This window comes from Scyliorhinus canicula, chromosome 16 (assembly GCF_902713615.1).
Source record: "Scyliorhinus canicula chromosome 16, sScyCan1.1, whole genome shotgun sequence".
NCBI classification, from domain to species: domain Eukaryota; kingdom Metazoa; phylum Chordata; class Chondrichthyes; order Carcharhiniformes; family Scyliorhinidae; genus Scyliorhinus; species Scyliorhinus canicula.
In genome coordinates this window covers 85550858-85576460 of record NC_052161.1, presented here as the reverse complement: position 1 = coordinate 85576460, position 25603 = coordinate 85550858, and the positions used below count along the sequence as shown (strand labels likewise).

Here is a 25603-nt window from a genome sequence, read left to right as displayed (position 1 = left end):
GAAGCCTGACAGCGGCGGGACTTCGGCCCATCGTGAGCTGGAGAATCTCCGCGGGGGGCCCGCCGACTGGTGCGGCGTGATTCCTGCCCCCGCCGATTCCCGGGTGGCGGAGAATTCCGGCCACGGGTGATTCTCTGACCGTGCGGGGGGGTCGGAGAATTCCACCCGCATGTCCATTCTCCCGCAGGTCCTCCTGCCGGCAGCACCGACCCATCCCGGGCGGCCCCCTCTCCAGCCTCCTTGGAGATCACCTCGGAGGGGAGCTCCGAGGATGCAACTGTAATACTGTAGTCGCAGCACAGCTGTCATCCTCACCCTCCACCAGCGCAGATACACACGCACCTCGGTGGGACTGTGTCTGTCTGTGTCTCTCCCCTTCAGTCTTTCTCTGTGATGCTGTCCATCTCCCCCTCTGTTTCTCTCTCCGTCTCCCTGTCACTCTGTCTCTTTTTCTCTCTCGCTCTCTCCATCTCCCTCTGTCTTTCCTTTTCTCTCCCTCTGTATTTATCTGTCTTTCTCTATGTTTCTTGCTCTCTGACTCTCTCAGTGTCTATCTCTCTTTCACTGTCACTCTTTCTGTCTGTCTCTCTCTCTATCTCGCTCTCTCCGTCTCTTTCACTCTATTTCTCTCTGTCTATCTCTGTTTCTCTCCACCTGTCCCTCACTGGTTTGGGGCTGGTTTAGCACAGGGCTAAATAGCTGGCTTTGAAAGCAGACCAAGGTAGGCCAGCAGTGTGGGTTCAATTCCCGTACCAGCCTCCCCGAACAGGCACCAGAATGTGACGACTAGGGGCTTTTCCCAGTAACTTCATTTGGAACCTACTTGTGACAATAAGTGATTTTCATTTCTCTCTATTTCTGTCTCTCCCTGCCTCTACTTTCCTTCTCTCAGTCTCTATCTCTTTGTCTCCCTCAGTCTCGCTCTGTCTCTCAGACACCTTGTTTATTTGTCTTTCTCAGTCTGACTCTCTGTTTCTCTCACCCTCTGTGTTTGTCTCTCTCTCTCCCAGTTTAATTCTGTCTCTCCGACTCTGTCTCTCTCAGCGTCTCTCTTTCTTTCGCTATGGCTCTCCCTCTCTGTCTCTCCCTGTCTCTCTCTCCCCTGTTTCTCTCTCTATCATTCTCTTTCTATTTCACTCTGCCTCTCTCTGATTCTCTCTCTGCCTCAATATCTCTCACTTTCGCCCTGTCTCTCTCTCTCGCTCTGTCGATCTCTATCTCATTTGCTCTGTCTCTCCCTCTATTTCTCTTGAGGTGCTGGTCAACCCAACCTGTTCAGACTAAGTACCTGTCGCCTGTGCCGATGTGGAGTGTGAATGAGCTGTGGCCTCAGGTGAAGTGGCGGGAAGGCCCGGTTTTGGGGGCAGGGTGACTGGATTGCAGCCAAGCAGCCCCCCCCCACTCAGCTTGCAGCCTGGACTGATGGTGCCCTGAGTGAGTGCAACCTGCCCCTCAGAGGCCACATCCGGGAAAGCGGTCTGTGTTGGCTGGCGCCTCTCAGCTTGTCTGAACAGGTTTGTCTGACAAAGCTATCGAATTACCTCAGTGCAGTAGTGAAAGAGACACTTCCTGAAGCGGGGCTCCGATCACAGCCCCAATGATACTTCTCCCCCTCATTCTCACACACCAACACTGTCTCCAAACGTGAACGGCTCAGCTCCAGGTAAGTCCAGCGATCAGTTCAGCTGGGGGACAGTCTGATTCCTCACCACTTCTCCATGTCTTCCTCAGCCCAGAGCAACACTGACCCACCCCACCGAGCATGCCCGGGGTTTCCTCAGCAGACTCGGGGCCTGGAGACAAGATTGAGGATCCTGATGAAGTACCTTTTGTTCCAAAAACTACATGTCAGCCCTGCGGGAGGGTTTGATCGGAATGTGTAGAGGGAGCTTAGCCCTGGAACGAAAATCGTAGATAGTCATAAAATCTCAAAGCTTCACTCTGCATCTAACCCTGTGCTGTACCTGTCCTGGCTGGGAGTGTTTGATGGGGACAGTGTAGAGGGAGCTTTACTCTGTATCTAACCCCGTGCTGTACCTGTCCTGGGAGTGTTTGATGAGGACAGTGTAGAGGAAGCTTTACTCTGTATCTAACCCCGTGCTGTACCTGTCCTGGGCGTGTTTGATGGGGTCAGTGCGGAGGGAGCTTTACTCTGTATCTAACCCGTACTGTACCTGCCCTGGGAGTGGTTGATGGGGACAGTGTAGAGGGAGCTTTACTCTGTATCTAACCCATAATGTACTAGAACATAGAACAGTACAGCACAGAACAGGCCCTTCGGCCCTCAATGTTGTGCCGAGCCATGATCACCCTACTCAAACCCACATATCCACCCTATACCTGGAACCCAACAACCCCCCCCCCCTTAACCTTACTTTTATTAGGACACTACGGGCAATTTTAGCATGGCCAATCCACCTAACCCGCACATCTTTGGACTGTGGGAGGAAACCGGAGCACCCGGAGGAAACCCACGCACACAGGGGGAGGACGTGCAGACTCCACACAGACAGTGACCCAGCCGGGAATCGAACCTGGGACCCTGGAGCTGTGAAGCATTTATGCTAACCACCATGCTACCCTGCTGCCCTACTGTCCTGGGAGTGGTTGACGGGGACAGTGTAGAGGGAGCTTTACTCTGTATCTAACACCATGCTGTACCTGTCCTGGGAGTGTTTGATGGGGACAGTGTAGAGGGAGCTTTACTCTGTATCTAACCCGTACTGTACCTGTTCTGGGAGTGGTTGATGGGGACAGTGTAGAGGGAACTTTACTCTGTATCTAACCCCGTGCTGTACCTGTCTTGGGAGCGTTTGATGGGGACGGTGTAGAGGGAGCTTTACTCTGTATCTAACCCCATGCTGTACCTGTCCTGGAAGAGTTTGATGGGGACAGTGTAGAGGGAGCATTACTCTGTATCTAACCCCGTGCTGTACCTGTCCTGTGAGTGGTTGATAGGGACAGTGTAGAGGGAGCGTTACTCTGTATCTAACCCCGTGCTGTACCTGTCCTGAGAGTGTTTGATGTGTACAGTGTAGAGGGAGCTTTACTCTGCATCGAACCCCATGCTGTACCTGTCCTGGGAGTGTTTGATTGGGAGAGTGTAGATTTACAGACAAGTCAACTTAACATCTGTTGTTGGGAAATTGTTAGTTTAGCTCACTGGGCTAAATTGCTGGTTCAGCTCACTGTGCTAAATCACTGGCTTTTAAAGCAGGCCATCAGCACGGTTCGATTCCCGTACCAGCCTCCCCGGACAGGCGCCGGAATGTGGCGACTAGGGACTTATCACTGTAACTTCATTGAAGCCTACTCGTGACAATAAGCGATTTTCATTTTTTTCATTTCAATTATTAACAGGGCAGCACGGTGTTCGATCCCGGCCCCGGGTCACTGTCGGTGTAGTGTTTGCACATCCCCCCCGTGTGTGCATGGGTCTCATCCCCACAACCCAAAGATGTGCAGGGTAGGTGGGTTAGCCACCCTAAATTGCCCCTTAATTGGAAAACCATAATTGGGTACTAAATTAAAAAAAATAAATCAATTATTAAGGAAGTAGTACCAGGACATTTGGAAGTGAAAACTCTAATCAGCAGAGTCAGTGTGGTTTTATGAAGGGAAAATCATGTTTGACTAATTTACTACAGTTCTTTGCAGATGTAAAAAGCAAAGTGGACAATGGGGATCCTGTAGATATAGTTCATCTTGACTTCCGGAAGGCATTTGATAAGGTGCCACATAGAAGTTAATTCACAAGGTCAGATCATGTGGAATTAGGGGTAACTTAATGGTTTGGATAGAAGACTGGCTGATGGACAGAAGACAGAGAGTCGGGATAAATTGGTCTTTTTCTGGATGGCAAGATGTAACTAGGGGGGTGCCACAGGGTTCGGTCCTTGGGCCCCAGCTATTTCCAATCTACATAAATGACTTGGACACAGGGATGGAAGGTTCTATAACCAAATTCACAGGTGACGCAAAAATAGATGGGACAGTAAGTTTAATAAGGAAATAAGAACCGTACAAATGGATATAGATAGGTTAGGAGAGTGGGCCAAAATGTGGCAGATGGAATTTAACGTGGATAAGTGTGAGGTCATGCATTCTGGTCGGAAAAATGGGAAAGCAACTTATTATCTAAGTGGGGAGAGACTTTGGGGGGCTCCATTGCAGAGGGATCTGGGTGTCCTCGTTCATGAGCGACAGGAAACTAATATGTTTATTATCTGCAGGTACTGCAGATAATAAAGTGAATGGAATGTTGTCATTTATAGCTAAAGGAATGGAGTATAAAGGTAAGGAAGTGTTGCTTAAACTATACAAGGCATTGGTGAGACCACACCTGGAGTATTGTGACCCCATCCCGCAGCTGAGGTGAAACGTGCTGGAGAAGGAGGATGAACGGCAGGCCTTCTCTGTCGAGGGGATGTGGGGGAGGGGGAGGTTTGGCAGGATGTGGGGCCTGGGCAGGCACGGGAGGCCGCACACGGCAGGGTGCACAGGACCCTCTGATCGCCTCCAGGTTCACCGACTTGGTGAGTGGCTGGCCTGGGGCAGGGACGCTGCATTCCATCCCTGCCTCTCGGCCAGCTTCCCCCGACTGCAACCCTCTCTGTGATACATGCCTTCCGCACTACAGGGTGGGGGTCCTAGGTTGGCAGTAACACTGGATCTGGTCCACGGGATGGAGGATGATGACACCCCCACTCTGCGATGAGCTCTGGTGCATCATTTGACAATGTCTGCCTCCTGCCCAGGGTAGCACTTTTCACCATCCTGGGTAATCCCTGCGTTCCAGCTATCCAACCAAGGGGTTGGGTTAGCACACTGGGCTAAATAGCTGGCTTTTAAAGCAGACCAAGGCAGGCCAGCAGCACGGTTCAATTCCCGTACCAGCCTCCCCGAACAGGCGCCGGAATGTGGCAACTAGGGGCTTTTCACAGTAACTTCATTTGAAGCCTACTTGTGACAATAAGCGATTTTCATTTCATTTTTCATTCCATCACCTAATCCCATCCAATCCCTTGGGTGGCGGTGGTGGGGACGATGGGGAGGGTGGGGTGAGAGACCAGAGCCATGAGTGCGGTAGGTTTTCCACTCAGGATTAGACGCGAAGAACCGGGGGGTGGCGATTCTGGTGGGGAAGAGGGTGGCGTTCGAGGTGTCTGAGGTGGTGTCGGACAAGGAGGGCAGATATATTATGGTGAAGGGTAAGCTGCAGGGAGAGAAGGTGGTGCTGGTAAATGTATATTCCCCGAATTGGGATGACGCTGGCTTTATGAGGCGTATGTTGGGCCGCCTTCCGGACCTGGAGGCAGGGGGCCTGATCATGGGGGGGGAGACTTTAACACAGTGCTGGATCCCCCACTGGACCGGTCCAGTTCAAGGACGGGTAGGAGGCCGGCGGCGGCCAAGGTGCTGAGGGGGTTTATGGACCAGATGGGAGGGATTGGATCCCTGGAGGTTTGGGAGGCCGAGGACGCGGGAGTATTCCTTTTTCTCCCATGTCCATAGGGTTTACTCCCGAATAGATTTTTTCGTCCTGAGCAGGGGATTGATCCCGAGGGTGCAGGATGCCGAGTATTCGGCCATAGCAATTTCAGACCATGCTCCGCACTGGGTTGATCTGGAGACGGGGGAGGTGCGGGACCAGCGCCCGCTGTGGCGTCTGGATGTGGGGATGCTGGCTGATGAGGAGGTGTGTAGGAGGGTCCGGGGAAGTATTGAGGGGTACCTTGAGACCAACGACACGGGGGAGGTCTGGGTGGGGATGGTTTGGGAGGCTCTGAAGGCAGTGATCCGGGGGGAGCTGATTTCCATCCGGGCCCATAGGGAAAGGAGGGAGAGGGAGAGACTGGTGGAGGAGCTGTTGAGTGTGGATAGGAGGTATGCGGAGGCCCCGGAGGAGGGATTGCTGGGGGAACGGCGTTAGTTGCAGGCCAAGTTCAACCTGCTGACCACCAGAAAGGCGGAGACACAGTGGAGGAAGGCGCAAGGCGCGGTTTATGAGTATGGGGAGAAGGCGAGCAGGATGTTGGCGCATCATCTCCGCACGCGAGATGCGGCTAGGGAAATTGGTGGAGTGACGGATGGGGGTGGGAATGTGGTGCGGAAGGGGGCAGAGGTGAATGGGGTCTTTAGGGACTTTTATGAGGAACTGTATCGGTCGGAGCCCCCGGTGGGGGGGGGGGGGGGGGGGGGGATGGAGAGCTTCATGAACAAGCTACGTTTCCCAAAGGTGCAAGAGGAGCTGGTGGAGGGGCTGGGGGCGCCGATAGAGTTGGAGGAGCTAGTCAGGGGGATTGGTCAAATGCAGTCAGGTAAGGCGCCAGGGCCGGATGGGTTCCCGGTGGAATTTTATAAAAAGTATGCGGATCTGGTGGGTCCCCTGTTGGTGCGAGCCTTCAATGAGGCATGGGAGGGAGGGGCTTTACCCCCGTCGATGTCACGGGCGCTGATCTCTCTGATCCTGAAGCGGGATAAGGACCCCTTGCAGTGTGGATCATACAGGCCAATCTCGCTCCTCAATGTGGATGCTAAGTTGCTGGCGAAGATCCTGGCCACCAGGATAGAGGATGTGTGCCAGGGGTGATACACGAGGATCAGACAGGACTTGTCAAGGGAAGGCAGCTCAACACGAATGTGCGGAGATTGTTAAATGTGATTATGATGCCAGCGGTGGAGGGGGAGGCGGAGATAGTGGTGGCGCTGGATGCAGAGAAGGCGTTTGATAGAGTTGAGTGGGGGTACCTGTGGGAGGTGCTGGAGCGGTTCGGATTTGGGGAGGGGTTCATCAAATGGGTGAGGTTGCTGTATGAGGCCCCGATGGCGAGTGTAGTTACTAATGGAAGGAGATCAGAGTACTTCAGGCTCTACCGTGGGACCAGGCAGGGATGCCCCCGGCCCCCTTGCTTTTTGCACTGGCGATTGAACCTCTGGCTTTGGCGTTGAGGGAGTCAGGGAGGTGGAGGGGTCTGGTGCGGGGTGGGGAGGAACATTGGGTATCGCTATATGCGGACGACCTGCTGCTGTATGTGGCGGACCCAGAGGTCCGGGGTGATGGAGCTGTTGACTGAGTTTGGGAGCTTTTCGGGCTATAAGCTGAATCTGGGTAAGAGCGAGGTATTTGTAGTATACCCGGGTGATCAGGAGGAGGGAATTGGTAGGCTCCCGTTTAAGAGGGCAGTGAAGAGTTTTAGGTACCTGGGGGTGCAGGTGGCCAGGAGTTGGGGGACTCTCCACAAAGTTAATTTTACCAGGCTTGTGGAGCAGATGGAGAAGGAATTTAAAAGGTGGGACATGGTGCCGCTATCGCTGGCGGGTAGAGTGCAGTCTGTCAAAATGACGGTGCTCCCGAGGTTCTTGTTCCTTTTTCAGTGTTTGCCCATCTTTATCCCTAGGGCCTTTTTTGGAGGGTGACTAGCAGTATCATGAGCTTTGTTTGGGCGCATGGGACCCCGAGAGTGAAGAGGGTCTTCTTGGAGCGGGGTAGAGATGGTGGGGGGCTGGCGCTACCCAATCTCTCGGGGTATTATTGGGCGGCCAATGTGTCGATGATGCGCAAGTGGGTGGTGGAGGGGGAGGGGGCAGCATGGAAACGGATGGAGAGGGCGTCCTGTGGAGATACAAGCCTGGGGGCCCTGGTAACGGCGCCGTGGCCGCTCCCTCCTACGAGGTATACCACGAGTCCGGTGGTGGCGGCTACCCTCAAGATTTGGGGGCAGTGGAGGCGACATAGGGGGGAAGTGGGGGGCTCGATGGAGGCTCTGCTAAGGGGGAACCATTGGTTCATCCCGGGGAACATTGATGGGGGGGTTCCAGGGTTGGCACAGAGCAGGCATCAGACAGCTGAGGGACCTGTTTATTGATGGGAGGTTTGCGAGCCTGGGGGAGTTGGAGGAGAAATTTGAGCTCCCCTCGGAGAACATGTTCAGGTATCTGCAGGTAAAGGCATTTGCTAGACGGCAGGTGGAGGGATTCCCTTTGCTTCCCGCGAGGGGGGTGAGTGATGGGGTGCTTTCGTGGGTCGGGGATGGGAAGATATCTGATATCTACAAGGTAATGCAGGAGGTAGAGGAGGCGTCAGTAGAGGAGCTAAAGGCTAAGTGGGAGGGGGAACTGGGGGAACAGATCGAAGATGGGACATGGGCTGATGCCCTGGAAAGGGTTAACTCTTCCTCCTCAGTGCGCGGCTTAGCCTCATTCCAATTCAAGGTGCTGCATCGGGCCCACATGTCCGAATCTAGGATGAGTAGGTTCTTTGGGGGCGAAGACAGGTGTGTCAGGTGCTCGGGGAGTCCAGCGAACCATGCCCATGTTCTGGGCATGCCTGGCACTGGAGGAGTTCTGGAAGGGGGTGGCAAGGACGGTGTCGAGGGTGGTAGGAACCAGGGTCAAGCCAGGCTGGGGACTCGCGATTTTTGGGGTTGTGGTGGAGCCGGGAGTGCAGGAGGCGAGAGAGGCCGGTGTTTTGGCCTTTGCGTCCCTAGTAGCCCGGCGGAGGAACTTGCTACAGTGGAAGGATGCGAGACCCCCAAGCGTGGAGACCTGGATCAATGACATGGCGGGTTTCATTAAGCTAGAGAAGGTCAAATTCGCCCTGAGAGGATCGGTACAAGGGTTCTTTAGGCGGTGGCAACCTTTCCTCGACTTTCTGGCTCAGCGATAGGGTACTGGGTCAGCAGCAGCAGCAACCCGGGCAGCACGGTAGCATTGTGGACAGCACAATCGCTTCACAGCTCCAGGGTCCCAGGTTCGATAGTGTCCAAAATTGCCCTTAGTGTTGGGTGGGGTTATTGGGTTATGGGGATAGGGTGGAGGTGTTAACCTTGGGTAGGGTGCTCTTTCCAAGAGCCGGTGCAGACTCGATGGGCCGAATGGCCTCCTTCTGCACTGTAAATTCTATGATCTATGAACCCGGGGGGGAGGGGGGGAAAAAGCGGGGGTTGACTATGCTTATTTAATTTAAATTTATTTTTAAGTTATCTTGTTGTTTACTGGGTTTGGGGGGGGGGGGGGGTGATACATGCATTGCTACGGTCTTGGGGGTGTTATGCTTATTATGTTGTTTTATTGTTGCTTACTATTGTTTGTTGTTATATTTTCTGTAAAAAATTTCAATAAAAATTATTTTTTTAAAAAATGGAGTGGAGGCGGTCTGCTGTGACTCCCATCGTGCGACTCGGGTCCCCTTTGGCGGCCGTCTTCTGGGGTGATGGGTCCTGCCGCTGTTCGGGTGTCCCTGGTTCACCAGATGCACCAAGGACTGGAGGGAGGGAGTCCGCGGAGCTATGGTGTTCCGGCACCTACCCTGCGGGGGGTCAGCAGCATGGGCCCCATCACCTCCTCCTCCCTCGGGGTGCCCGGTGGCCCCTGGGCTATTCCATGAGGCAGGGGTGCGAGGGGAGCTATTCTCTGAGGCTCCCTTGCCACATGGCGCTGCCAGTCCTGGATGCTGCTCTGATCTCGATCAGGGTCTGCATGCTCGTGGCCATGGAGCACAGGGAGTGGACCACCTCCATCTGGGACTGCACCACACACTGTGACTGTGCCACCACCCTGAGGGTCTGTGCCACATCAGCCAGTGACTGCGCCATCCCCCTCTGGGACTGGGCCACCTCCCTCTGCATATCTGCCAAGTCGGCCACGCCTGGGCAATGCCGCTGACCTTCCCAGCCATGGCCTGCTGTGACTGGGCCATGCTCAGGAACGTTGCTGTAATGTCCTGAAACCCGTCTGGACTGCAGCTGGTTCTTGGGGCTGGTCCTGCCCTCCGACTGTCCGGCCCCTCGGCTGCTCCTACCTCCACCTGCTGTACCAGAGCAGCTGTATGATTAGCATCAGGTAGTGTCCCAGGAGCCTCTTCATCAAAGTGCTAAACCGAGGTGAGTGTCTCTGGGATGGTGGAGGGTGTCGGAGACAGCAGTGATGGGAAATCAGTGTCATCCTCTGACCTGGGCTGCGGGGTATCCTGGGTCTCGGGCGGAGGGCTGGTGTCCGAGCTGCTCTCCCTGTCAGTGCTCAGCTCACGGGGGGGGCGGGGGCTCCGGCTGTGGCACTAGTTGGGGCGGGGAACAACTGATGGACCCATCCCATCTCCAGCTGTTCCTGCAAGACACAAGACAAGATGCGTGATTAGATCGTGGGCCGTGGTGGTGGTGGTGGTGGGGTGTGCGGGTGGAGTACGGTGAGGGTGGTGGGGGGGGGTGAGGGTGGTGTGGGAGTGATGAGGGTGCTGTGGGGATGAGGGTTATTTAGGGGTGGTGAGGGTGGTGTGGGAGTGATGAGGGTGGTGTGGGGGTGGTGAGGGTGGTGTGGGAGTGATGAGGGTGGTGGGGTGGTGAGGGTGGTGTGGGGGTGATGAGGGTGGTGTGGGGGGTGATGAGGGTGGTGTGGGGATGGTGAGGGTGGTGTGGGGGTGATGAGGGTGGTGTGGGGGTGGTGAGGGTGGTGTGGGGTTGAGGGTGGTGGAGTGATGAGGGTGGTGTGGGGGTGATGAGGGTGGTGTGGGGGTGGTGAGGGTGGTGGGGTGATGAGGGTGGTGTGGGGGTGGTGAGAGTGGTGTGAGGGTGAGGGTGGTGGAGTGATGAGGGTGCTGTGGGGATGAGGGTGGTGTGGGGGTGGTGAGGGTGGTGGGGTGATGAGGGTGGTGTGGGGGTGGTGAGAGTGGTGTGAGGGTGAGGGTGGTGGAGTGATGAGGGTGGTGTGGGGGGTGATGAGGGTGGTGTGGGGGTGGTGTGGGGGTGATGAGGGTGGTGTGGGGGTGGTGAGGGTGGTGTGGGGGTGAGGGTGGTGGAGTGATGAGGGTGGTGTGGGAGTGGTGGGGGTGGTGAGGGTGGTGTGGGAGTGATGAGGGTGGTGTGGGGGTGATGAGGGTGGTGTGGGGGTGGTGAGGGTGGTGAGGGTGGGGTGAGGGTGGTGTGGGAGTGATGAGGGTGGTGGGGTGGTGAGGGTGGTGTGGGAGTGATGAGGGTGGTGTGGGGGTGATGAGGGTGGTGTGGGGGTGGTGAGGGTGGTGTGGGGGTGGTGTGGGGGTGATGAGGGTGGTGTGGGGGTGGTGAGGGTGGTGTGGGGGTGAGGGTGGTGGAGTGATGAGGGTGGTGTGGGGGTGATGAGGGTGGTGTGGGGGTGGTGAGGGTGGTGTGGGGGTGATGAGGGTGCTGTGGGGGTGAGGGTGGTGTGGGAGTGATGAGGGTGGTGGGTGGTGAGGGTGGTGTGGGAGTGATGAGGGTGGTGTGGGGGTGATGAGGGTGGTGTGGGGGTGGTGAGGGTGGTGTGGGGGTGGTGTGGGGGTGATGAGGGTGGTGTGGGGGTGGTGAGGGTGGTGTGGGGGTGAGGGTGGTGGAGTGATGAGGGTGGTGTGGGGGTGATGAGGGTGGTGTGGGGGTGGTGAGGGTGGTGTGGGGGTGATGAGGGTGCTGTGGGGGTGAGGGTGGTGTGGGAGTGATGAGGGTGGTGGGGTGGTGAGGGTGGTGTGGGAGTGATGAGGGTGGTGTGGGGGTGATGAGGGTGGTGTGGGGGTGATGAGGGTGGTGTGGGGGTGATGAGGGTGGTGTGGGAGTGATGAGAGTGGTGTGGGGGTGATGAGGGTGGTGTGGGGGTGATGAGGGTGGTGTGGGGGTGGGTGAAGGTGGTGTGGGGCTGTGGGGTGATGAGGGTGGCGTGGGAGTGATGAGGGTGGTGGGGGTGATGAGGGTGGTGTGGGGGTGATGAGGGTGGTGTGGGGGTGATGAGGGTGGTGTGGGGGTAATGAGGATGGTGTGGGGGTGATGAGGGTGGTGTGGGGGTGATGAGGGTGGTGTGGGGGTGATGAGGGTGGTGTGGGGGTGATGAGGGTGGTGTGGGGGTGGTGAGGGTGGTGTGGGGGTGGTGAGGGTGGTGTGGGGGTGGTGGGGTGGTGTGGGGGTGATGAGGGTGGTGTGGGGGTGATGAGGGTGGTGTGGGGGTGGTGAGGGTGGTGTGGGGGTGGTGAGGGTGGTGTGGGGGTGATGAGGGTGGTGTGGGGGTGATGAGGGTGGTGTGGGGGTGATGAGGGTGGTGTGGGGGTGATGAGGGTGGTGTGGGGGTGATGAGGGTGGTGTGGGGATGATGAGGGTGGTGTGGGGGTGGTGAGGGTGGTGTGGGGGTGGTGAGGGTGGTGTGGGGGTGGTGAGGGTGGTGTGGGGGTGGTGGGGTGGTGTGGGGGTGATGAGGGTGGTGTGGGGGTGATGAGGGTGGTGTGGGGGTGATGAGGGTGGGGTGGGGGTGATGAGGGTGGTGTGGGAGTGATGAGGGTGGTGTGGGGGTGGTGAGGGTGGTGTGGGGGTGATGAGGGTGGTGTGGGGGTGATGAGGGTGGGGTGGGGGTGGTGAGGGTGGGGTGGGGGTGATGAGGGTGGTGGGGTGGTGAGGGTGGTGTGGGAGTGGTGGGGGTGGTGAGGGTGGTGTGGGGGTGATGAGGGTGGTGTGGGGGTGGTGAGGGTGGGGTGGGGGTGATGAGGGTGGTGAGGGTGGTGTGGGGGTGGTGAGGGTGGTGTGGGGGTGATGAGGGTGGTGTGGGGGTGATGAGGGTGGTGTGGGGGTGGTGAGGGTGGGGTGGGGGTGATGAGGGTGGTGGGGTGGTGTGGGAGTGGTGAGGGTGGTGTGGGGGTGGTGGGGTGATGAGGGTGGTGTGGGGGTGATGAGGGTGGTGTGGGAGTGATGAGGGTGGTGAGGGTGGTGTGGGGGTGATGAGGGTGGTGGGTTGATGAGGGTGGTGTGGGGGTGATGTAGGATGAGGGTGGTGTAGGGTGAGCGTGGTGTGAGGATGGTGTAGAGTGGGTGATGTGGGGGTGAGGGTGGTGAGGGTGGTGTGGGGGTGTTGTAGGGTTAGGGTGATGTGGGGGTCAGGGTGGTGTGGGGGTGGTGTGGGGGTGGTGGAGGGGTGGGGCTGATCTAGGGTGAGGGTGGTGTTGGGGTGGTGAGGGTGGCGTGGGGGTAGTGTAGGGTGAGGGTGATGTGGGGGTCAGGGTGGTGTGGGGGTGGTGTGGGGGTGGTGAGGGTGGTGTGGGGGTGGTGTAGGTGAGGGTGGTGGAGGGGTGGGGGTGATGTAGGGTGAGGGTGGTGTTGGGGTGGTGGGGGTGGTGAGGGTGGCGTGGGGGTGGTGTAGGTGAGGGTGGTGGAGGGGTGGGGGTGATGTAGGGTGAGGGTGGTGTGGGGGTGATGTAGGGTGAGGGTGGTGTTGGGGTGGTGAGGGTGGTGTGGGGTGGTGAGGGTGCTATGGGGTGGTGAGTGTGCTTTGGGGCTGGTGTTGAGGGGTGAGTGAGGATGCGCGTCATGGGGAACTGCAACTCAGCGGAGTCTCACTTCCTCGCCTCCCGTTCCACCGGGCCGCCAACCACGTCCAGGGGCTTCGGCACTGCCACGGTGTGATCCCCCTCCTGTTCTCTCCCGCTCCCGGCACTGCCACGGTGTGGGACCCTCCTGTTCTCTCCCACTCCCGGCACTGCCATGGTGTGATCCCCCTCCTGTTCTCTCCCACTCCCGGCACTGCCATGGTGTGATCCCCCTCCTGTTCTCTCCCACTCCCGGCACTGCCACGGTGTGGTCCCCCTCCCACTCCCGGCACTGCCACGGTGTGATCCCCTCCTGTTCTCTCCCGCTCCCGGCACTGCCACGGTGAGATCCCCCTCCTGTTCTCTCCCGCTCCCGGCACTGCCACGGTGAGGTCCCCTCCTGTTCTCTCCCGCTCCCGGCACTGCCACGGTGTGATTCCCCCTCCTGTTCTCTCCCACTCCCGGCACTGCCATGGTGTGGTCCCCCTCCCACTCCCGGCACTGCCATGGTGTGGTCCCCTTCTGTTCTCTCCCACTCCCGGCACTGCCACGGTGAGATCCCCCTCCTGTTCTCTCCCGCTCCCGGCACTGCCACGGTGAGGTCCCCTCCTGTTCTCTCCCGCTCCCGGCACTGCCACGGTGTGGTTCCCCCTCCTGTTCCCTCTCCCACTCCCGGCACTGCCACGGTGTGGTTCCCCCTCCTGTTCCCTCTCCCACTCCCGGCACTGCCACGGTGTGGTTCCCCCTCCTGTTCTCTCCCGCTCCCGGCACTGCCACGGTGTGGTCCCCTCCTGTTCTCTCCCACTCCCGGCACTGCCACGGTGTGATCCCCCCTCCTGTTCTCTCCCGCTCCTGGCACTGCCACGGTGTGGTCCCCTCCTGTTCTCTCCCGCTCCCGGCACTGCCACGGTGAGGTCCCCTCCTGTTCTCTCCCGCTCCCGGCACTGCCACGGTGTGGTTCCCCCTCCTGTTCTCTCCCGCTCCCGGCACTGCCACGGTGTGGTCCCCTCCTGTTCTCTCCCGCTCCCGGCACTGCCACGGTGTGGTTCCCCCTCCTGTTCCCTCTCCCACTCCCGGCACTGCCATGGTGTGGTTCCCCCTCCTGTTCTCTCCCGCTCCCGGCACTGCCACGGTGTGATCCCCCCTCCTGTTCTCTCCCACTCCTGGCACTGCCATAAGAACATAAGAACATAAGAACTAGGAGCAGGAGTAGGCCATCTGGCCCCTCGAGCCTGCTCCGCCATTCAATGAGATCATGGCTGATCTTTTGTGGACTCAGCTCCACTTTCCGGCCCGAACACCATAACCCTTAATCCCTTTACTCTTCAAAAAACTATCTATCTTTACCTTAAAAACATGTAATGAAGGAGCCTCAACTGCTTCACTGGGCAAGGAATTCCATAGATTCACAACCCTTTGGGTGAAGAAGTTCCTCCTAAACTCAGTTCTAAATCTACTTCCCCTTATTTTGAGGCTATGCCCCCTAGTTCTGCTGTCACCCGCCAGTGGAAACAACCTGCCCGCATCTATCCTATCTATTCCCTTCATAATTTTAAATGTTTCTATAAGATCCCCCCTCATCCTTCTAAATTCCAACGAGTACAGTCCCAGTCTACTCAACCTCTCCTCATAATCCAACCCCTTCAGCTCTGGGATTAACCTAGTGAATCTCCTCTGCACACCCTCCAGCACCAGTACGTCCTTTCTCAAGTAAGGAGACCAAAACTGAACACAATACTCCAGGTGTGGCCGCACTAACACCTTATACAATTGCAACATAACCTCCCTAGTCTTAAACTCCATCCCTCTAGCAATGAAGGACAAAATTCCATTTGCCTTCTTAATCACCTGTTGCACTTGTAAACCAACCTTCTGTGACTCATGCACTAGCACACCCAAGTCTCTCTGAACAGCGGCATGCTTTAATATTTTATCGTTTAAATAATAATCCCGTTTGCTGTTATTCCTACCAAAATGGATAACCTCACATTTGTCAACATTGTATTCCATCTGCCAGACCCTAGCCCATTCACTTAACCTATCCAAATCCCTCTGCAGACTTCCAGTATCCTCTGCACTTTTCGCTTTACCACTCATCTTAGTGTCATCTGCAAACTTGGACACATTGCCCTTGGTCCCCAACTCCAAATCATCAATGTAAATTGTGAACAATTGTGGGCCCAACTCGGATCCCTGAGGGACACCACTAGCTACTGATTGCCAACTAGAGAAACACCCATTTATCCCAACTCTTTGCTTTCTATTAATTAACCAATCCTCTATCCATGCTACTACTTTACCCTTAATGCCATGCATCTTTATCTTATGCAGCAACCTTTTGTGTGGCACCTTGTCAAAGGCTTTCTGGAAATCCAGATATACCACATCCATTGGCTCCCCGTTATCTACTGCACTGGTAATGTCCTCAAAAAATTCCACTAAATTAGTTGGGCACGACCTGCCTTTTACGAACCCATGCTGCGTCTGCCCAATGGGACAATTTCTATCCAGATGCCTCGCAATTTCTTCCTTGATGATAGATTCCAGCATCTTCCCTATTACCGAAGTTAAACTCACTGGCCTATAATTTCCTGCTTTCTGCCTACCTCCTTTTTTAAACAGTGGCGTCACGTTTGCTAATTTCCAATCCACCGGGACCACCCCAGAGTCTAGTGAATTTCGGTAAATTATCACTAGTGCATCTGCAATTTCCCTAGCCATCTCTTTTAGCACTCTGGGATGCATTCCATCAGGGCCAGGAGACTTGTCTACCTTTAGCCCCATTAGCTTGGAGGTCCCCTCCTGTTCTCTCCCACTCCCGGCACTGCCACGGTGAGGTCCCCTCCTGTTCTCTCCCACTCCCGGCACTGCCACGGTGAGGTCGCCCTCCTGTTCTCTCGCACTCCTGGCACTGCCACGGTGTGGGACCCTCCTGTTCTCTCCCACTCCCGGCACTGCCATGGTGTGATCCCCCTCCTGTTCTCTCCCACTCCCGGCACTGCCATGGTGTGATTCCCCCTCCTGTTCTCTCCCACTCCCGGCACTGCCACGGTGTGGTCCCCCTCCCACTCCCGGCACTGCCATGGTGTGGTCCCCCTCCCGCTCCCGGCACTGCCACGGTGAGATCCCCCTCCCGCTCCCGGCACTGCCACGGTGTGGTTCCCCCTCCTGTTCTCTCCCGCTCCCGGCACTGCCACGGTGAGATCCCCCTCCTGTTCTCTCCCGCTCCCGGCACTGCCACGGTGTGATCCCCCCTCCTGTTCTCTCCCGCTCCCGGCACTGCCACGGTGTGGTCCCCCTCCCGCTCCCGGCACTGCCACGGTGAGGTCCCCTCCTGTTCTCTCCCGCTCCCGGCACTGCCACGGTGAGGTCGCCCTCCTGTTCTCTCGCACTCCTGGCACTGCCACGGTGTGGGACCCTCCTGTTCTCTCCCACTCCCGGCACTGCCATGGTGTGATTCCCCCTCCTGTTCTCTCCCGCTCCCGGCACTGCCACGGTGTGGTCCCCCTCCCACTCCCGGCACTGCCACGGTGAGATCCCCCTCCTGTTCTCTCCCACTCCCGGCACTGCCACGGTGAGGTCCCCTCCTGTTCTCTCCCACTCCCGGCACTGCCACGGTGAGGTCCCCCTCCTGTTCTCTCCCACTCCCGGCACTGCCACGGTGTGGTCCCCCTCCCACTCCCGGCACTGCCACGGTGTGGTCCCCCTCCTGTTCTCTCCTGCACCTGGCACTGCCACGGTGAGATCCCCCTCCTGTTCTCTCCCGCTCCCGGCACTGCCACGGTGAGATCCCCCTCCTGTTCTCTCCCGCTCCCGGCACTGCCACGGTGTGGTCCCCTCCTGTTCTCTCCCACTCCCGGCACTGCCACGGTGTGATCCCCCTCCTGTTCTCTCCCGTTCCCGGCACTGCCACGGTGTGGTCCCCTCCTGTTCTCTCCCACTCCCGGCACTGCCACGGTGAGATCCCCCTCCTGTTCTCTCCCGCTCCCGGCACTGCCACGGTGTGGTCCCCTCCTGTTCTCTCCCACTCCCGGCACTGCCACGGTGTGATCCCCTCCTGTTCTCTCCCGTTCCCGCACTGCCACGGTGAGGTCCCCTCCTGTTCTCTCCCACTCCCGGCACTGCCACGGTGTGGTTCCCCCTCCTGTTCCCTCTCCCACTCCCGGCACTGCCATGGTGTGGTTCCCCCTCCTGTTCTCTCCCGCTCCCGGCACTGCCACGGTGTGGTTCCCCCTCCTGTTCTCTCCCGCTCCCGGCACTGCCACGGTGTGGTTCCCCCTCCTGTTCCCTCTCCCACTCCCGGCACTGCCATGGTGTGGTTCCCCCTCCTGTTCTCTCCCGCTCCCGGCACTGCCACGGTGTGGTTCCCCCTCCTGTTCTCTCCCACTCCTGGCACTGCCATGGTGAGGTCCCCTCCTGTTCTCTCCCGCTCCCGGCACTGCCACGGTGAGGTCGCCCTCCTGTTCTCTCGCACTCCTGGCACTGCCATGGTGTGATTCCCCCTCCTGTTCTCTCCCACTCCCGGCACTGCCATGGTGTGATTCCCCCTCCTGTTCTCTCCCACTCCCGGCACTGCCACGGTGTGGTCCCCCTCCCGCTCCCGGCACTGCCACGGTGAGATCCCCCTCCCGCTCCCGGCACTGCCACGGTGAGGTCCCCTCCTGTTCTCTCCCGCTCCCGGCACTGCCACGGTGAGGTCCCCTCCTGTTCTCTCCCACTCCCGGCACTGCCACGGTGAGGTCGCCCTCCTGTTCTCTCGCACTCCCGGCACTGCCACGGTGTGGGACCCTCCTGTTCTCTCCCACTCCCGGCACTGCCATGGTGTGATTCCCCCTCCTGTTCTCTCCCACTCCCGGCACTGCCACGGTGTGGTCCCCCTCCCACTCCCGGCACTGCCATGGTGTGGTCCCCCTCCCGCTCCCGGCACTGCCACGGTGAGATCCCCCTCCCGCTCCCGGCACTGCCACGGTGAGATCCCCCTCCCACTCCCGGCACTGCCACGGTGAGATCCCCCTCCCACTCCCGGCACTGCCACGGTGAGATCCCCCTCCTGTTCTCTCCCGCTCCCGGCACTGCCACGGTGAGATCCCCTCCTGTTCTCTCCCGCTCCCGGCACTGCCATGGTGTGGTCCCCCTCCCGCTCCCGGCACTGCCACGGTGAGGTCGCCCTCCTGTTCTCTCGCACTCCTGGCACTGCCACGGTGTGGTTCCCCCTCCTGTTCTCTCCCACTCCCGGCACTGCCATGGTGTGATTCCCCCTCCTGTTCTCTCCCACTCCCGGCACTGCCACGGTGAGATCCCCCTCCTGTTCTCTCCCGCTCCCGGCACTGCCACGGTGTGGTCCCCCTCCCGCTCCCAGCACTGCCACGGTGAGATCCCCCTCCTGTTCTCTCCCGCTCCCGGCACTGCCACGGTGAGGTCCCCTCCTGTTCTCTCCCGCTCCCAGCACTGCCACGGTGAGGTCCCCTCCTGTTCTCTCCCGCTGCCGGCACTGCCACGGTGTGGTTCCCCCTCCTGTTCTCTCCCGCTCCCGGCACTGCCACGGTGTGGTCCCCCTCCCACTCCCGGCACTGCCACGGTGTGGTCCCCCTCCTGTTCTCTCCCACTCCTGGCACTGCCACGGTGTGGGACCCTCCTGTTCTCTCCCACTCCCGGCACTGCCACGGTGAGGTCCCCCTCCTGTTCTCTCCTGCACCTGGCACTGCCACGGTGAGGTCCCCCTCCTGTTCTCTCCTGCACCTGGCACTGCCACGGTGAGATCCCCCTCCTGTTCTCTCCCGCTCCCGGCACTGCCACGGTGTGGTCCCCTCCTGTTCTCTCCCACTCCCGGCACTGCCACGGTGTGATCCCCTCCTGTTCTCTCCACGTTCCCTGGCACTGCCACGGTGTGGTCCCCTCCTGTTCTCTCCCACTCCCGGCACTGCCACGGTGAGATCCCCCTCCTGTTCTCTCCCGCTCCCGGCACTGCCACGGTGTGGTCCCCTCCTGTTCTCTCCCACTCCCGGCACTGCCACGGTGTGATCCCCTCCTGTTCTCTCCCGTTCCCGGCACTGCCACGGTGAGGTCCCCTCCTGTTCTCTCCCACTCCCGGCACTGCCACGGTGTGATCCCCCCTCCTGTTCTCTCCCGCTCCCGGCACTGCCACGGTGTGGTCCCCTCCTGTTCTCTCCCGCTCCCGGCACTGCCACGGTGAGGTCCCCTCCTGTTCTCTCCCGCTCCCGGCACTGCCACGGTGTGGTTCCCCCTCCTGTTCCCTCTCCCACTCCCGGCACTGCCATGGTGTGGTTCCCCCTCCTGTTCTCTCCCGCTCCCGGCACTGCCACGGTGTGGTTCCCCCTCCTGTTCTCTCCCACTCCTGGCACTGCCATGGTGAGGTCCCCTCCTGTTCTCTCCCGCTCCCGGCACTGCCACGGTGAGGTCGCCCTCCTGTTCTCTCGCACTCCTGGCACTGCCATGGTGTGATCCCCCTCCTGTTCTCTCCCACTCCCGGCACTGCCATGGTGTGATTCCCCCTCCTGTTCTCTCCCACTCCCGGCACTGCCACGGTGTGGTCCCCCTCCCACTCCCGGCACTGCCATGGTGTGGTCCCCCTCCCGCTCCCGGCACTGCCACGGTGAGATCCCCCTCCCGCTCCCGGCACTGCCACGGTGAGGTCCCCTCCTGTTCTCTCCCGCTCCCGGCACTGCCACGGTGTGGTTCCCCCTCCTGTTCTCTCCCGCTCCCGGCACTGCCACGGTGAGGTCCCCCTCCTGTTCTCTCCCACTCCCGGCACTGCCACGGTGTGGTTCCCCCTCCTGTTCTCTCCCACTCCCGGCACTGCCACGGTGAGGTCCCCTCCTGTTCTCTCCCACTCCTGGCACTGCCACGGTGTGGGACCCTCCTGTTCTCTCCCACTCCCGGCACTGCCACGGTGTGGTCCCCCTCCTGTTCCCTCCCGCTCCCGGCACTGCCACGGTGAGGTCCCCTCCTGTTCTCTCCCACTCCCGGCACTGCCACGGTGAGGTCCCCCTCCTGTTCTCTCCTGCACCTGGTACTACCACGGTGAGATCCCCCTCCTGTTCTCTCCCGCTCCCGGCACTGCCACGGTGTGGTCCCCTCCTGTTCTCTCCCACTCCCGGCACTGCCACGGTGAGATCCCCCTCCTGTTCTCTCCCGCTCCCGGCACTGCCACGGTGTGGTCCCCTCCTGTTCTCTCCCACTCCCGGCACTGCCACGGTGTGATCCCCCTCCTGTTCTCTCCCGTTCCCGGCACTGCCACGGTGTGGTCCCCTCCTGTTCCCTCCCGCTCCCGGCACTGCCACGGTGTGGTTCCCCCTCCTGTTCCCTCTCCCACTCCCGGCACTGCCACGGTGAGGTCCCCTCCTGTTCCCTCCCGCTCCCGGCACTGCCACGGTGAGGTCCCCTCCTGTTCTCACCCGGTCCCGGCGGTTATGCGCAGCCTTCTCCTGGGTAGGGGAGCAAACAGAAAACAACAGCATTAGCCAGTCCGAAGCTTGCCGCCCCGGGCGTGAGTAGCTGGTGGCCTCAGTGCACAGGGCATCCAGCCCAGGGGGCTGGAATGTGAGTCAGGGTGGGAGTTTGGCCGCCCTCCAGGTGGGGGTGGGGTCGTGTTACGGGCGTTGGTGCCAGGGACACAGTGCTGCCTACTCACCCTGGCCGCCCTGAGGAGGTCATGCAGTTTTTTACAGCACTAATGGCCCATCCGAATGATACATAGTATATAGAACGTACAGTGCAGAAGGAGTCCATTCAACCCATTGAGTCTGTCCCGATCCACTTAAGCCCTCACTTCACCCTATCCCCGTAACCCAATAACCCCTCCTAACCTTTCTTGGTCACTAAGGGCACTTTTATCATGGCCAATCCACCTAACCTGCACGTCTTTGGACTGTGGGAGGAAACCGGAGCACCCGGAGGAAACCCACGCAGACACAGGGAAACCGTGCAGACTTCGCACAGACAGTGACCCAGCGGGGAATCGAACCTGGGACCCTGGCGCTGTGACGACACAGTGCTAATCACTTGTGCGACCGTGCTGCCCAATGGTGTTGCACACAGCGCGAATGGCCTCTACCACCTCTACGCCCACGCATTGTGAATGGTGGCAGCTGGCACCCTCCTTCCCAGGCCGGGGTACAGGGTCTTCCGCCTCTGCTCCACCGCGTCCAAGAGGGTCTCCAGCTTGGCATCGGTAAACATCGGGGCTGTTCTCCTTGCTGCCAACGTTTTGGCTGGGATGGTGTGTGCGGGTAGTGCAGTGTGTATATGTGGCTGCAGCTTGTCAGCCTTCTGAGGGAGCTTTACTCTCTATCTAACCCCGTGCTGTACCTGTCCTGGGAGTGTTTGATGGGGACAGTGTAGAGGGAGCTTTACTCTGTATCTAACCCCGTGCTGTACCTGTCCTGGGAGTGTTTGATGGGGACAGTGTAGAGGGAGCTTTACTCTGTATCTAACCCCGTGCTGTACCTGTCCTGGACGTGGTTGATGGTGACAGTGTAGAGGGAGCTTTACTCTGTATCTAACCCCGTGCTGTACCTGACCTGGGAGTGTTTGATGGGGACAGTGTAGAGAGAGCTTTACTCTGTATCTAACCCCGTGCTGTACCTGTCCTGGGAGTGTTTGATGGGGACAGTGTAGAGAGAGCTTTACTCTGTATCTAACCCTGTGCTGTACCTGTCCTGGGAGTGTTTGATGGGGATAGTATAGAGGGAGCTTTACTCTGTATCTAACCCCGCGCTGTACCTGTCCTGGGAGTGTTTGATGGAGACAGTGTAGAGGGAGCTTTACTCTGGATCTAACCCCATGCTGTACCTGCCCTGGGAGTGTTTGATGGGGACAGTGTAGAGTGAGCTTTACTCTGTATCTAACTCCGTGCTGTACCTGCCCTGGGAGTGTTTGATGGGGACAGTGTAGAGTGAGCTTTACTCTGTATCTAACCCCGTGCTGTACCTGTCCTGGGAGTGTTTGATGGGGACAGTGTAGAGGGAGCTTTACTCTGTATCTGACCCCGTGCTGTACCTGTCCTGGGAGTGTTTGATGGGGACAGTGTAGAGGGAGCTTTACTCTGTATCTAACCCCGTGCTGTACCTGTCCTGGGAGTGTTTGATGGGGACAGTGTAGAGAGAGCTTTACTCTGTATCTAACCCCGTGCTGTACCTGTCCTGGGAGTGTTTGATGGGGATAGTATAGAGGGAGCTTTACTCTGTATCTAACCCCACGCTGTACCTGTCCTGGGAGTGTTTGATGGAGACAGTGTAGAGGGAGCTTTACTCTGTATCTAACCCCATGCTGTACCTGTCCTGGGAGAGTTTGATGGGGACAGTGTAGAGTGAGCTTTACTCTGTATCTAACTCCGTGCTGTACCTGTCCTGGGAGTGTTTGATGGGGACAGTGTAGAGGGAGCTTTACTCTGTATCTAACCCCGTGCTGTACCTGTCCTGGGAGTGTTTGATGGGGTCAGTGTAGAGGGAGCTTTACTCTGTATCTAACCCCGTGCTGTACCTGTCCTGGGAGTGTTTGATGGGGACAGTGTAGAGGGAGCTTTACTCTGTATCTAACCCCGTGCTGTACCTGTCCTGGGAGTGTTTGATGGGGTCAGTGTAGAGGGAGCTTTACTCTGTATCTAACCCCGTGCTGTACCTATCCTGGGAGTGTTTGATGGGGACAGTGTAGAGGGAGCTTTACTCTGTATCTAACCCTGTGCTGTACCTGTCCTGGGAGTGTTTGATGGGGACAGTGTAGAGGGAGCTTTACTCTGTATTTAACCCCGTGCTGTACCTGTCCTGAGTGTGTTTTCCTCAGCATCCTCATACAGAGGGGCTGTTTCGCACACTAGGCTAAATTGCTGGCTTTGAAAGCAAACCAAGGCAGGCCAGCAGCACGGTTCAATTCCCGTAACAGCCTCCCCGAACAGGTGCCGGAATGTGGCGACTAGGAGCTTTTCACAGTAACTTCATTGAAGCCTACTCGTGACAATAAGCGATTTTCATTTCATTTCTTTGGACTCAGAGACATTTGGGGTATCGGTGTAATATAATGTTCATATTATAATATGGAGACAAAACTCCTGGGAGAGATGAAGTTTGAAGGGTTAACTCTGATAGTAATAGGTGGCGCAGTAGGTTAGCCCTGCTGCCTCACGGCGCCGAGGTCCCAGGTTCGATCCCGGCTCTGGGTCACTGTCCGTGTGGAATTTGCACATTCTCCCCGTGTCTGCGTGGGTTTCGCCCCCACAACCCAAAGATGTGCAGGGTAGGTGGATTGGCAACTCTAAATTGCCCCTTAGTTGGAGAAAAAATAATTGGGTACTCTAAACTTATAAATAAACAAAAAAAAAGGCTCCAATAGTAATTACTGAGTGTGGACGTACGGAGCTACAATATCAGGCTGTCATTCACGGAGAGAAGACTCGTGTCAAGAACTCAGAAACATTTTGGGGGGTATGTCTAGTTTAATGTTTGTATTATAGCTCAGAATAAGAAACCAACAGATCAGGGGACAGGATAAGAAGCTAATCTCCTTTTTTTGTCCATTTCCCAGGTACGGATGGACATGACAGCGGAGTGGAACAGTCCTTCACTCCTGATCGGCGGTCGCACCATCCGAGATGCGGTGCCCAATCCATGCCTGTGACAGCCGCATCTTCTGCACCGAAAGGGAGAAAGACTGATTCAAAGAAGAAACGGGTAGCCCCGATCACAGGAGGAGAGAGTTCAGATTGGGGGGCTGTGAGGAGAGGGTCGGAGCACAGAATTGGGCAGGGAGGGTTAGCAAAAGAGGCGAGATGAATCTGAGCCATCCACCAGAGTGCGATGGCAAAAATATTACCAACTGCACGGATTACGATAACTTCCACCGGTTCCTCCTGGCAGGATACAGCATCATATTCATCGTAGGTTTGGGGCTCAATGCAACAGCACTTGCCATCTTCGTCAAGTTCTTCAAGTTCTCCAACAACACTGTCGTCTACATGGTCAACCTGGCGGCCTGCGACCTCCTCTTTACCCTGGCGCTGCCCCTCCGCATCTACTACTATGCTGCCCATGCCTGGCGCCTGGGCGATGGGGCGTGCCAGCTGGCAGGCTCCCTTTTCCAGATCAACCTGTACGGCAGCTGCCTCTTCTTGGCCTGCATCAACGTGGACCGTCTCCTGGCACTGGCGTACCCGCTGCGTGCCCGCCACCTACGGCGCCCGAAGATGGCCCGTTGCGTCTGCGCGGGGGTCTGGCTGATCATCCTGCTGGGCAGTGTGCCAGTGGCCCTGGCCCACGACACCAGCTGCTGCCGGGAGCATAGCGGGAATCTGGAGGTGCGTTGCTTCGAGAGCTTCTCGCGCAAAACCTGGGAGCGGGAGTTGAAACCGCTGGTGCTGCTGCAGTTCACATTGAGCTTCCTGCCGCCCCTGTGCGTGGTCCTCTACTGCTCTGGTCGCGTCCTCTATGAACTCTGCCAGCTGCAGTCGATCGAAGCAGTGGGCAAGAGGCACAAGGCCATCCGCCTGCTCGCGGTCAACGCCACCATCTTTGTGGCTTGCTTCCTACCCTACAATACCATCCTGCTGGTCTATACCTTTCTGAGGACCAAGGGCAACGGGTCCATGGCACAGAGAAACGACGTTCGCCTGGCGCTGCAGATCTCCATGCTCCTGACCTCTGCCAACTGCTGCCTGGACCCCCTCGTTTACTACTTCAGCACGGAGGGCTTCCGCAACACCTTCCGCGCCCGCCGCGCACCCCCCTCCCAGAGGACCACCGAGCGCTGGATCAGTGCCAAGTCAAAGGCCGCAAAGAGCGCCAGGACACGGGGCACACGGCATGGGGGCCAGGGTGGGGCCACCCTGCCCAATGAGGAAGGGGAGATGCTCCGACGGGAGCCAGAGGCGGCTGGGGGCCCGGGGAACAGGTCACCCCCGGCCGCAACCTTGGATAGTGCCCTTGGACCAGGGGTACCCGAATAACACCCGCTCACCCAGTGTACTGGCAAGCCAAACTCTTCCGATTGGCTTAGCCCAGTCCCAAAAATCTTTTCCCGTTAACTCGCTAACCACAGTTCCAAAAATCTTTTCCCGTTCACTCGCACTGTACATAATCCCAATGGACACAAACCCCTTCCCATTCACTCCCACTGTACACATTCCCAATTGACCCAAACCCCTTCCCGTTCACTCCCATGGTACACAATCCCAATGGACCCAAACCCCTTCCCGTTCACTCCCACTGTACACAATCCCAATGGACACAACCCCTTCCCGTTCACTCCCACTGTTCACAATCCCAATGGACCCAAACCCCTTCCCGTTCACTCCCACGGTAC

The 25603-nt window shown here is 58.2% G+C and overlaps 1 protein-coding gene across 1 annotated transcript; it reads left to right on the top strand.

Annotated features, from left to right (window-relative positions):
* Positions 1-1530: 1530 nt before the first annotated feature.
* Positions 1531-25506, top strand: LOC119950856 (lysophosphatidic acid receptor 5-like). The gene is made up of 2 exons (XM_038773715.1): positions 1531-1663; positions 23831-25506. Exon 2 carries the CDS (start codon positions 24075-24077, stop codon positions 25245-25247), a length of 1173 nt encoding a protein of 390 aa, XP_038629643.1. The 5' UTR covers positions 1531-1663; positions 23831-24074; the 3' UTR covers positions 25248-25506.
* The last annotated feature ends 97 nt before the right edge of the window (positions 25507-25603 follow it).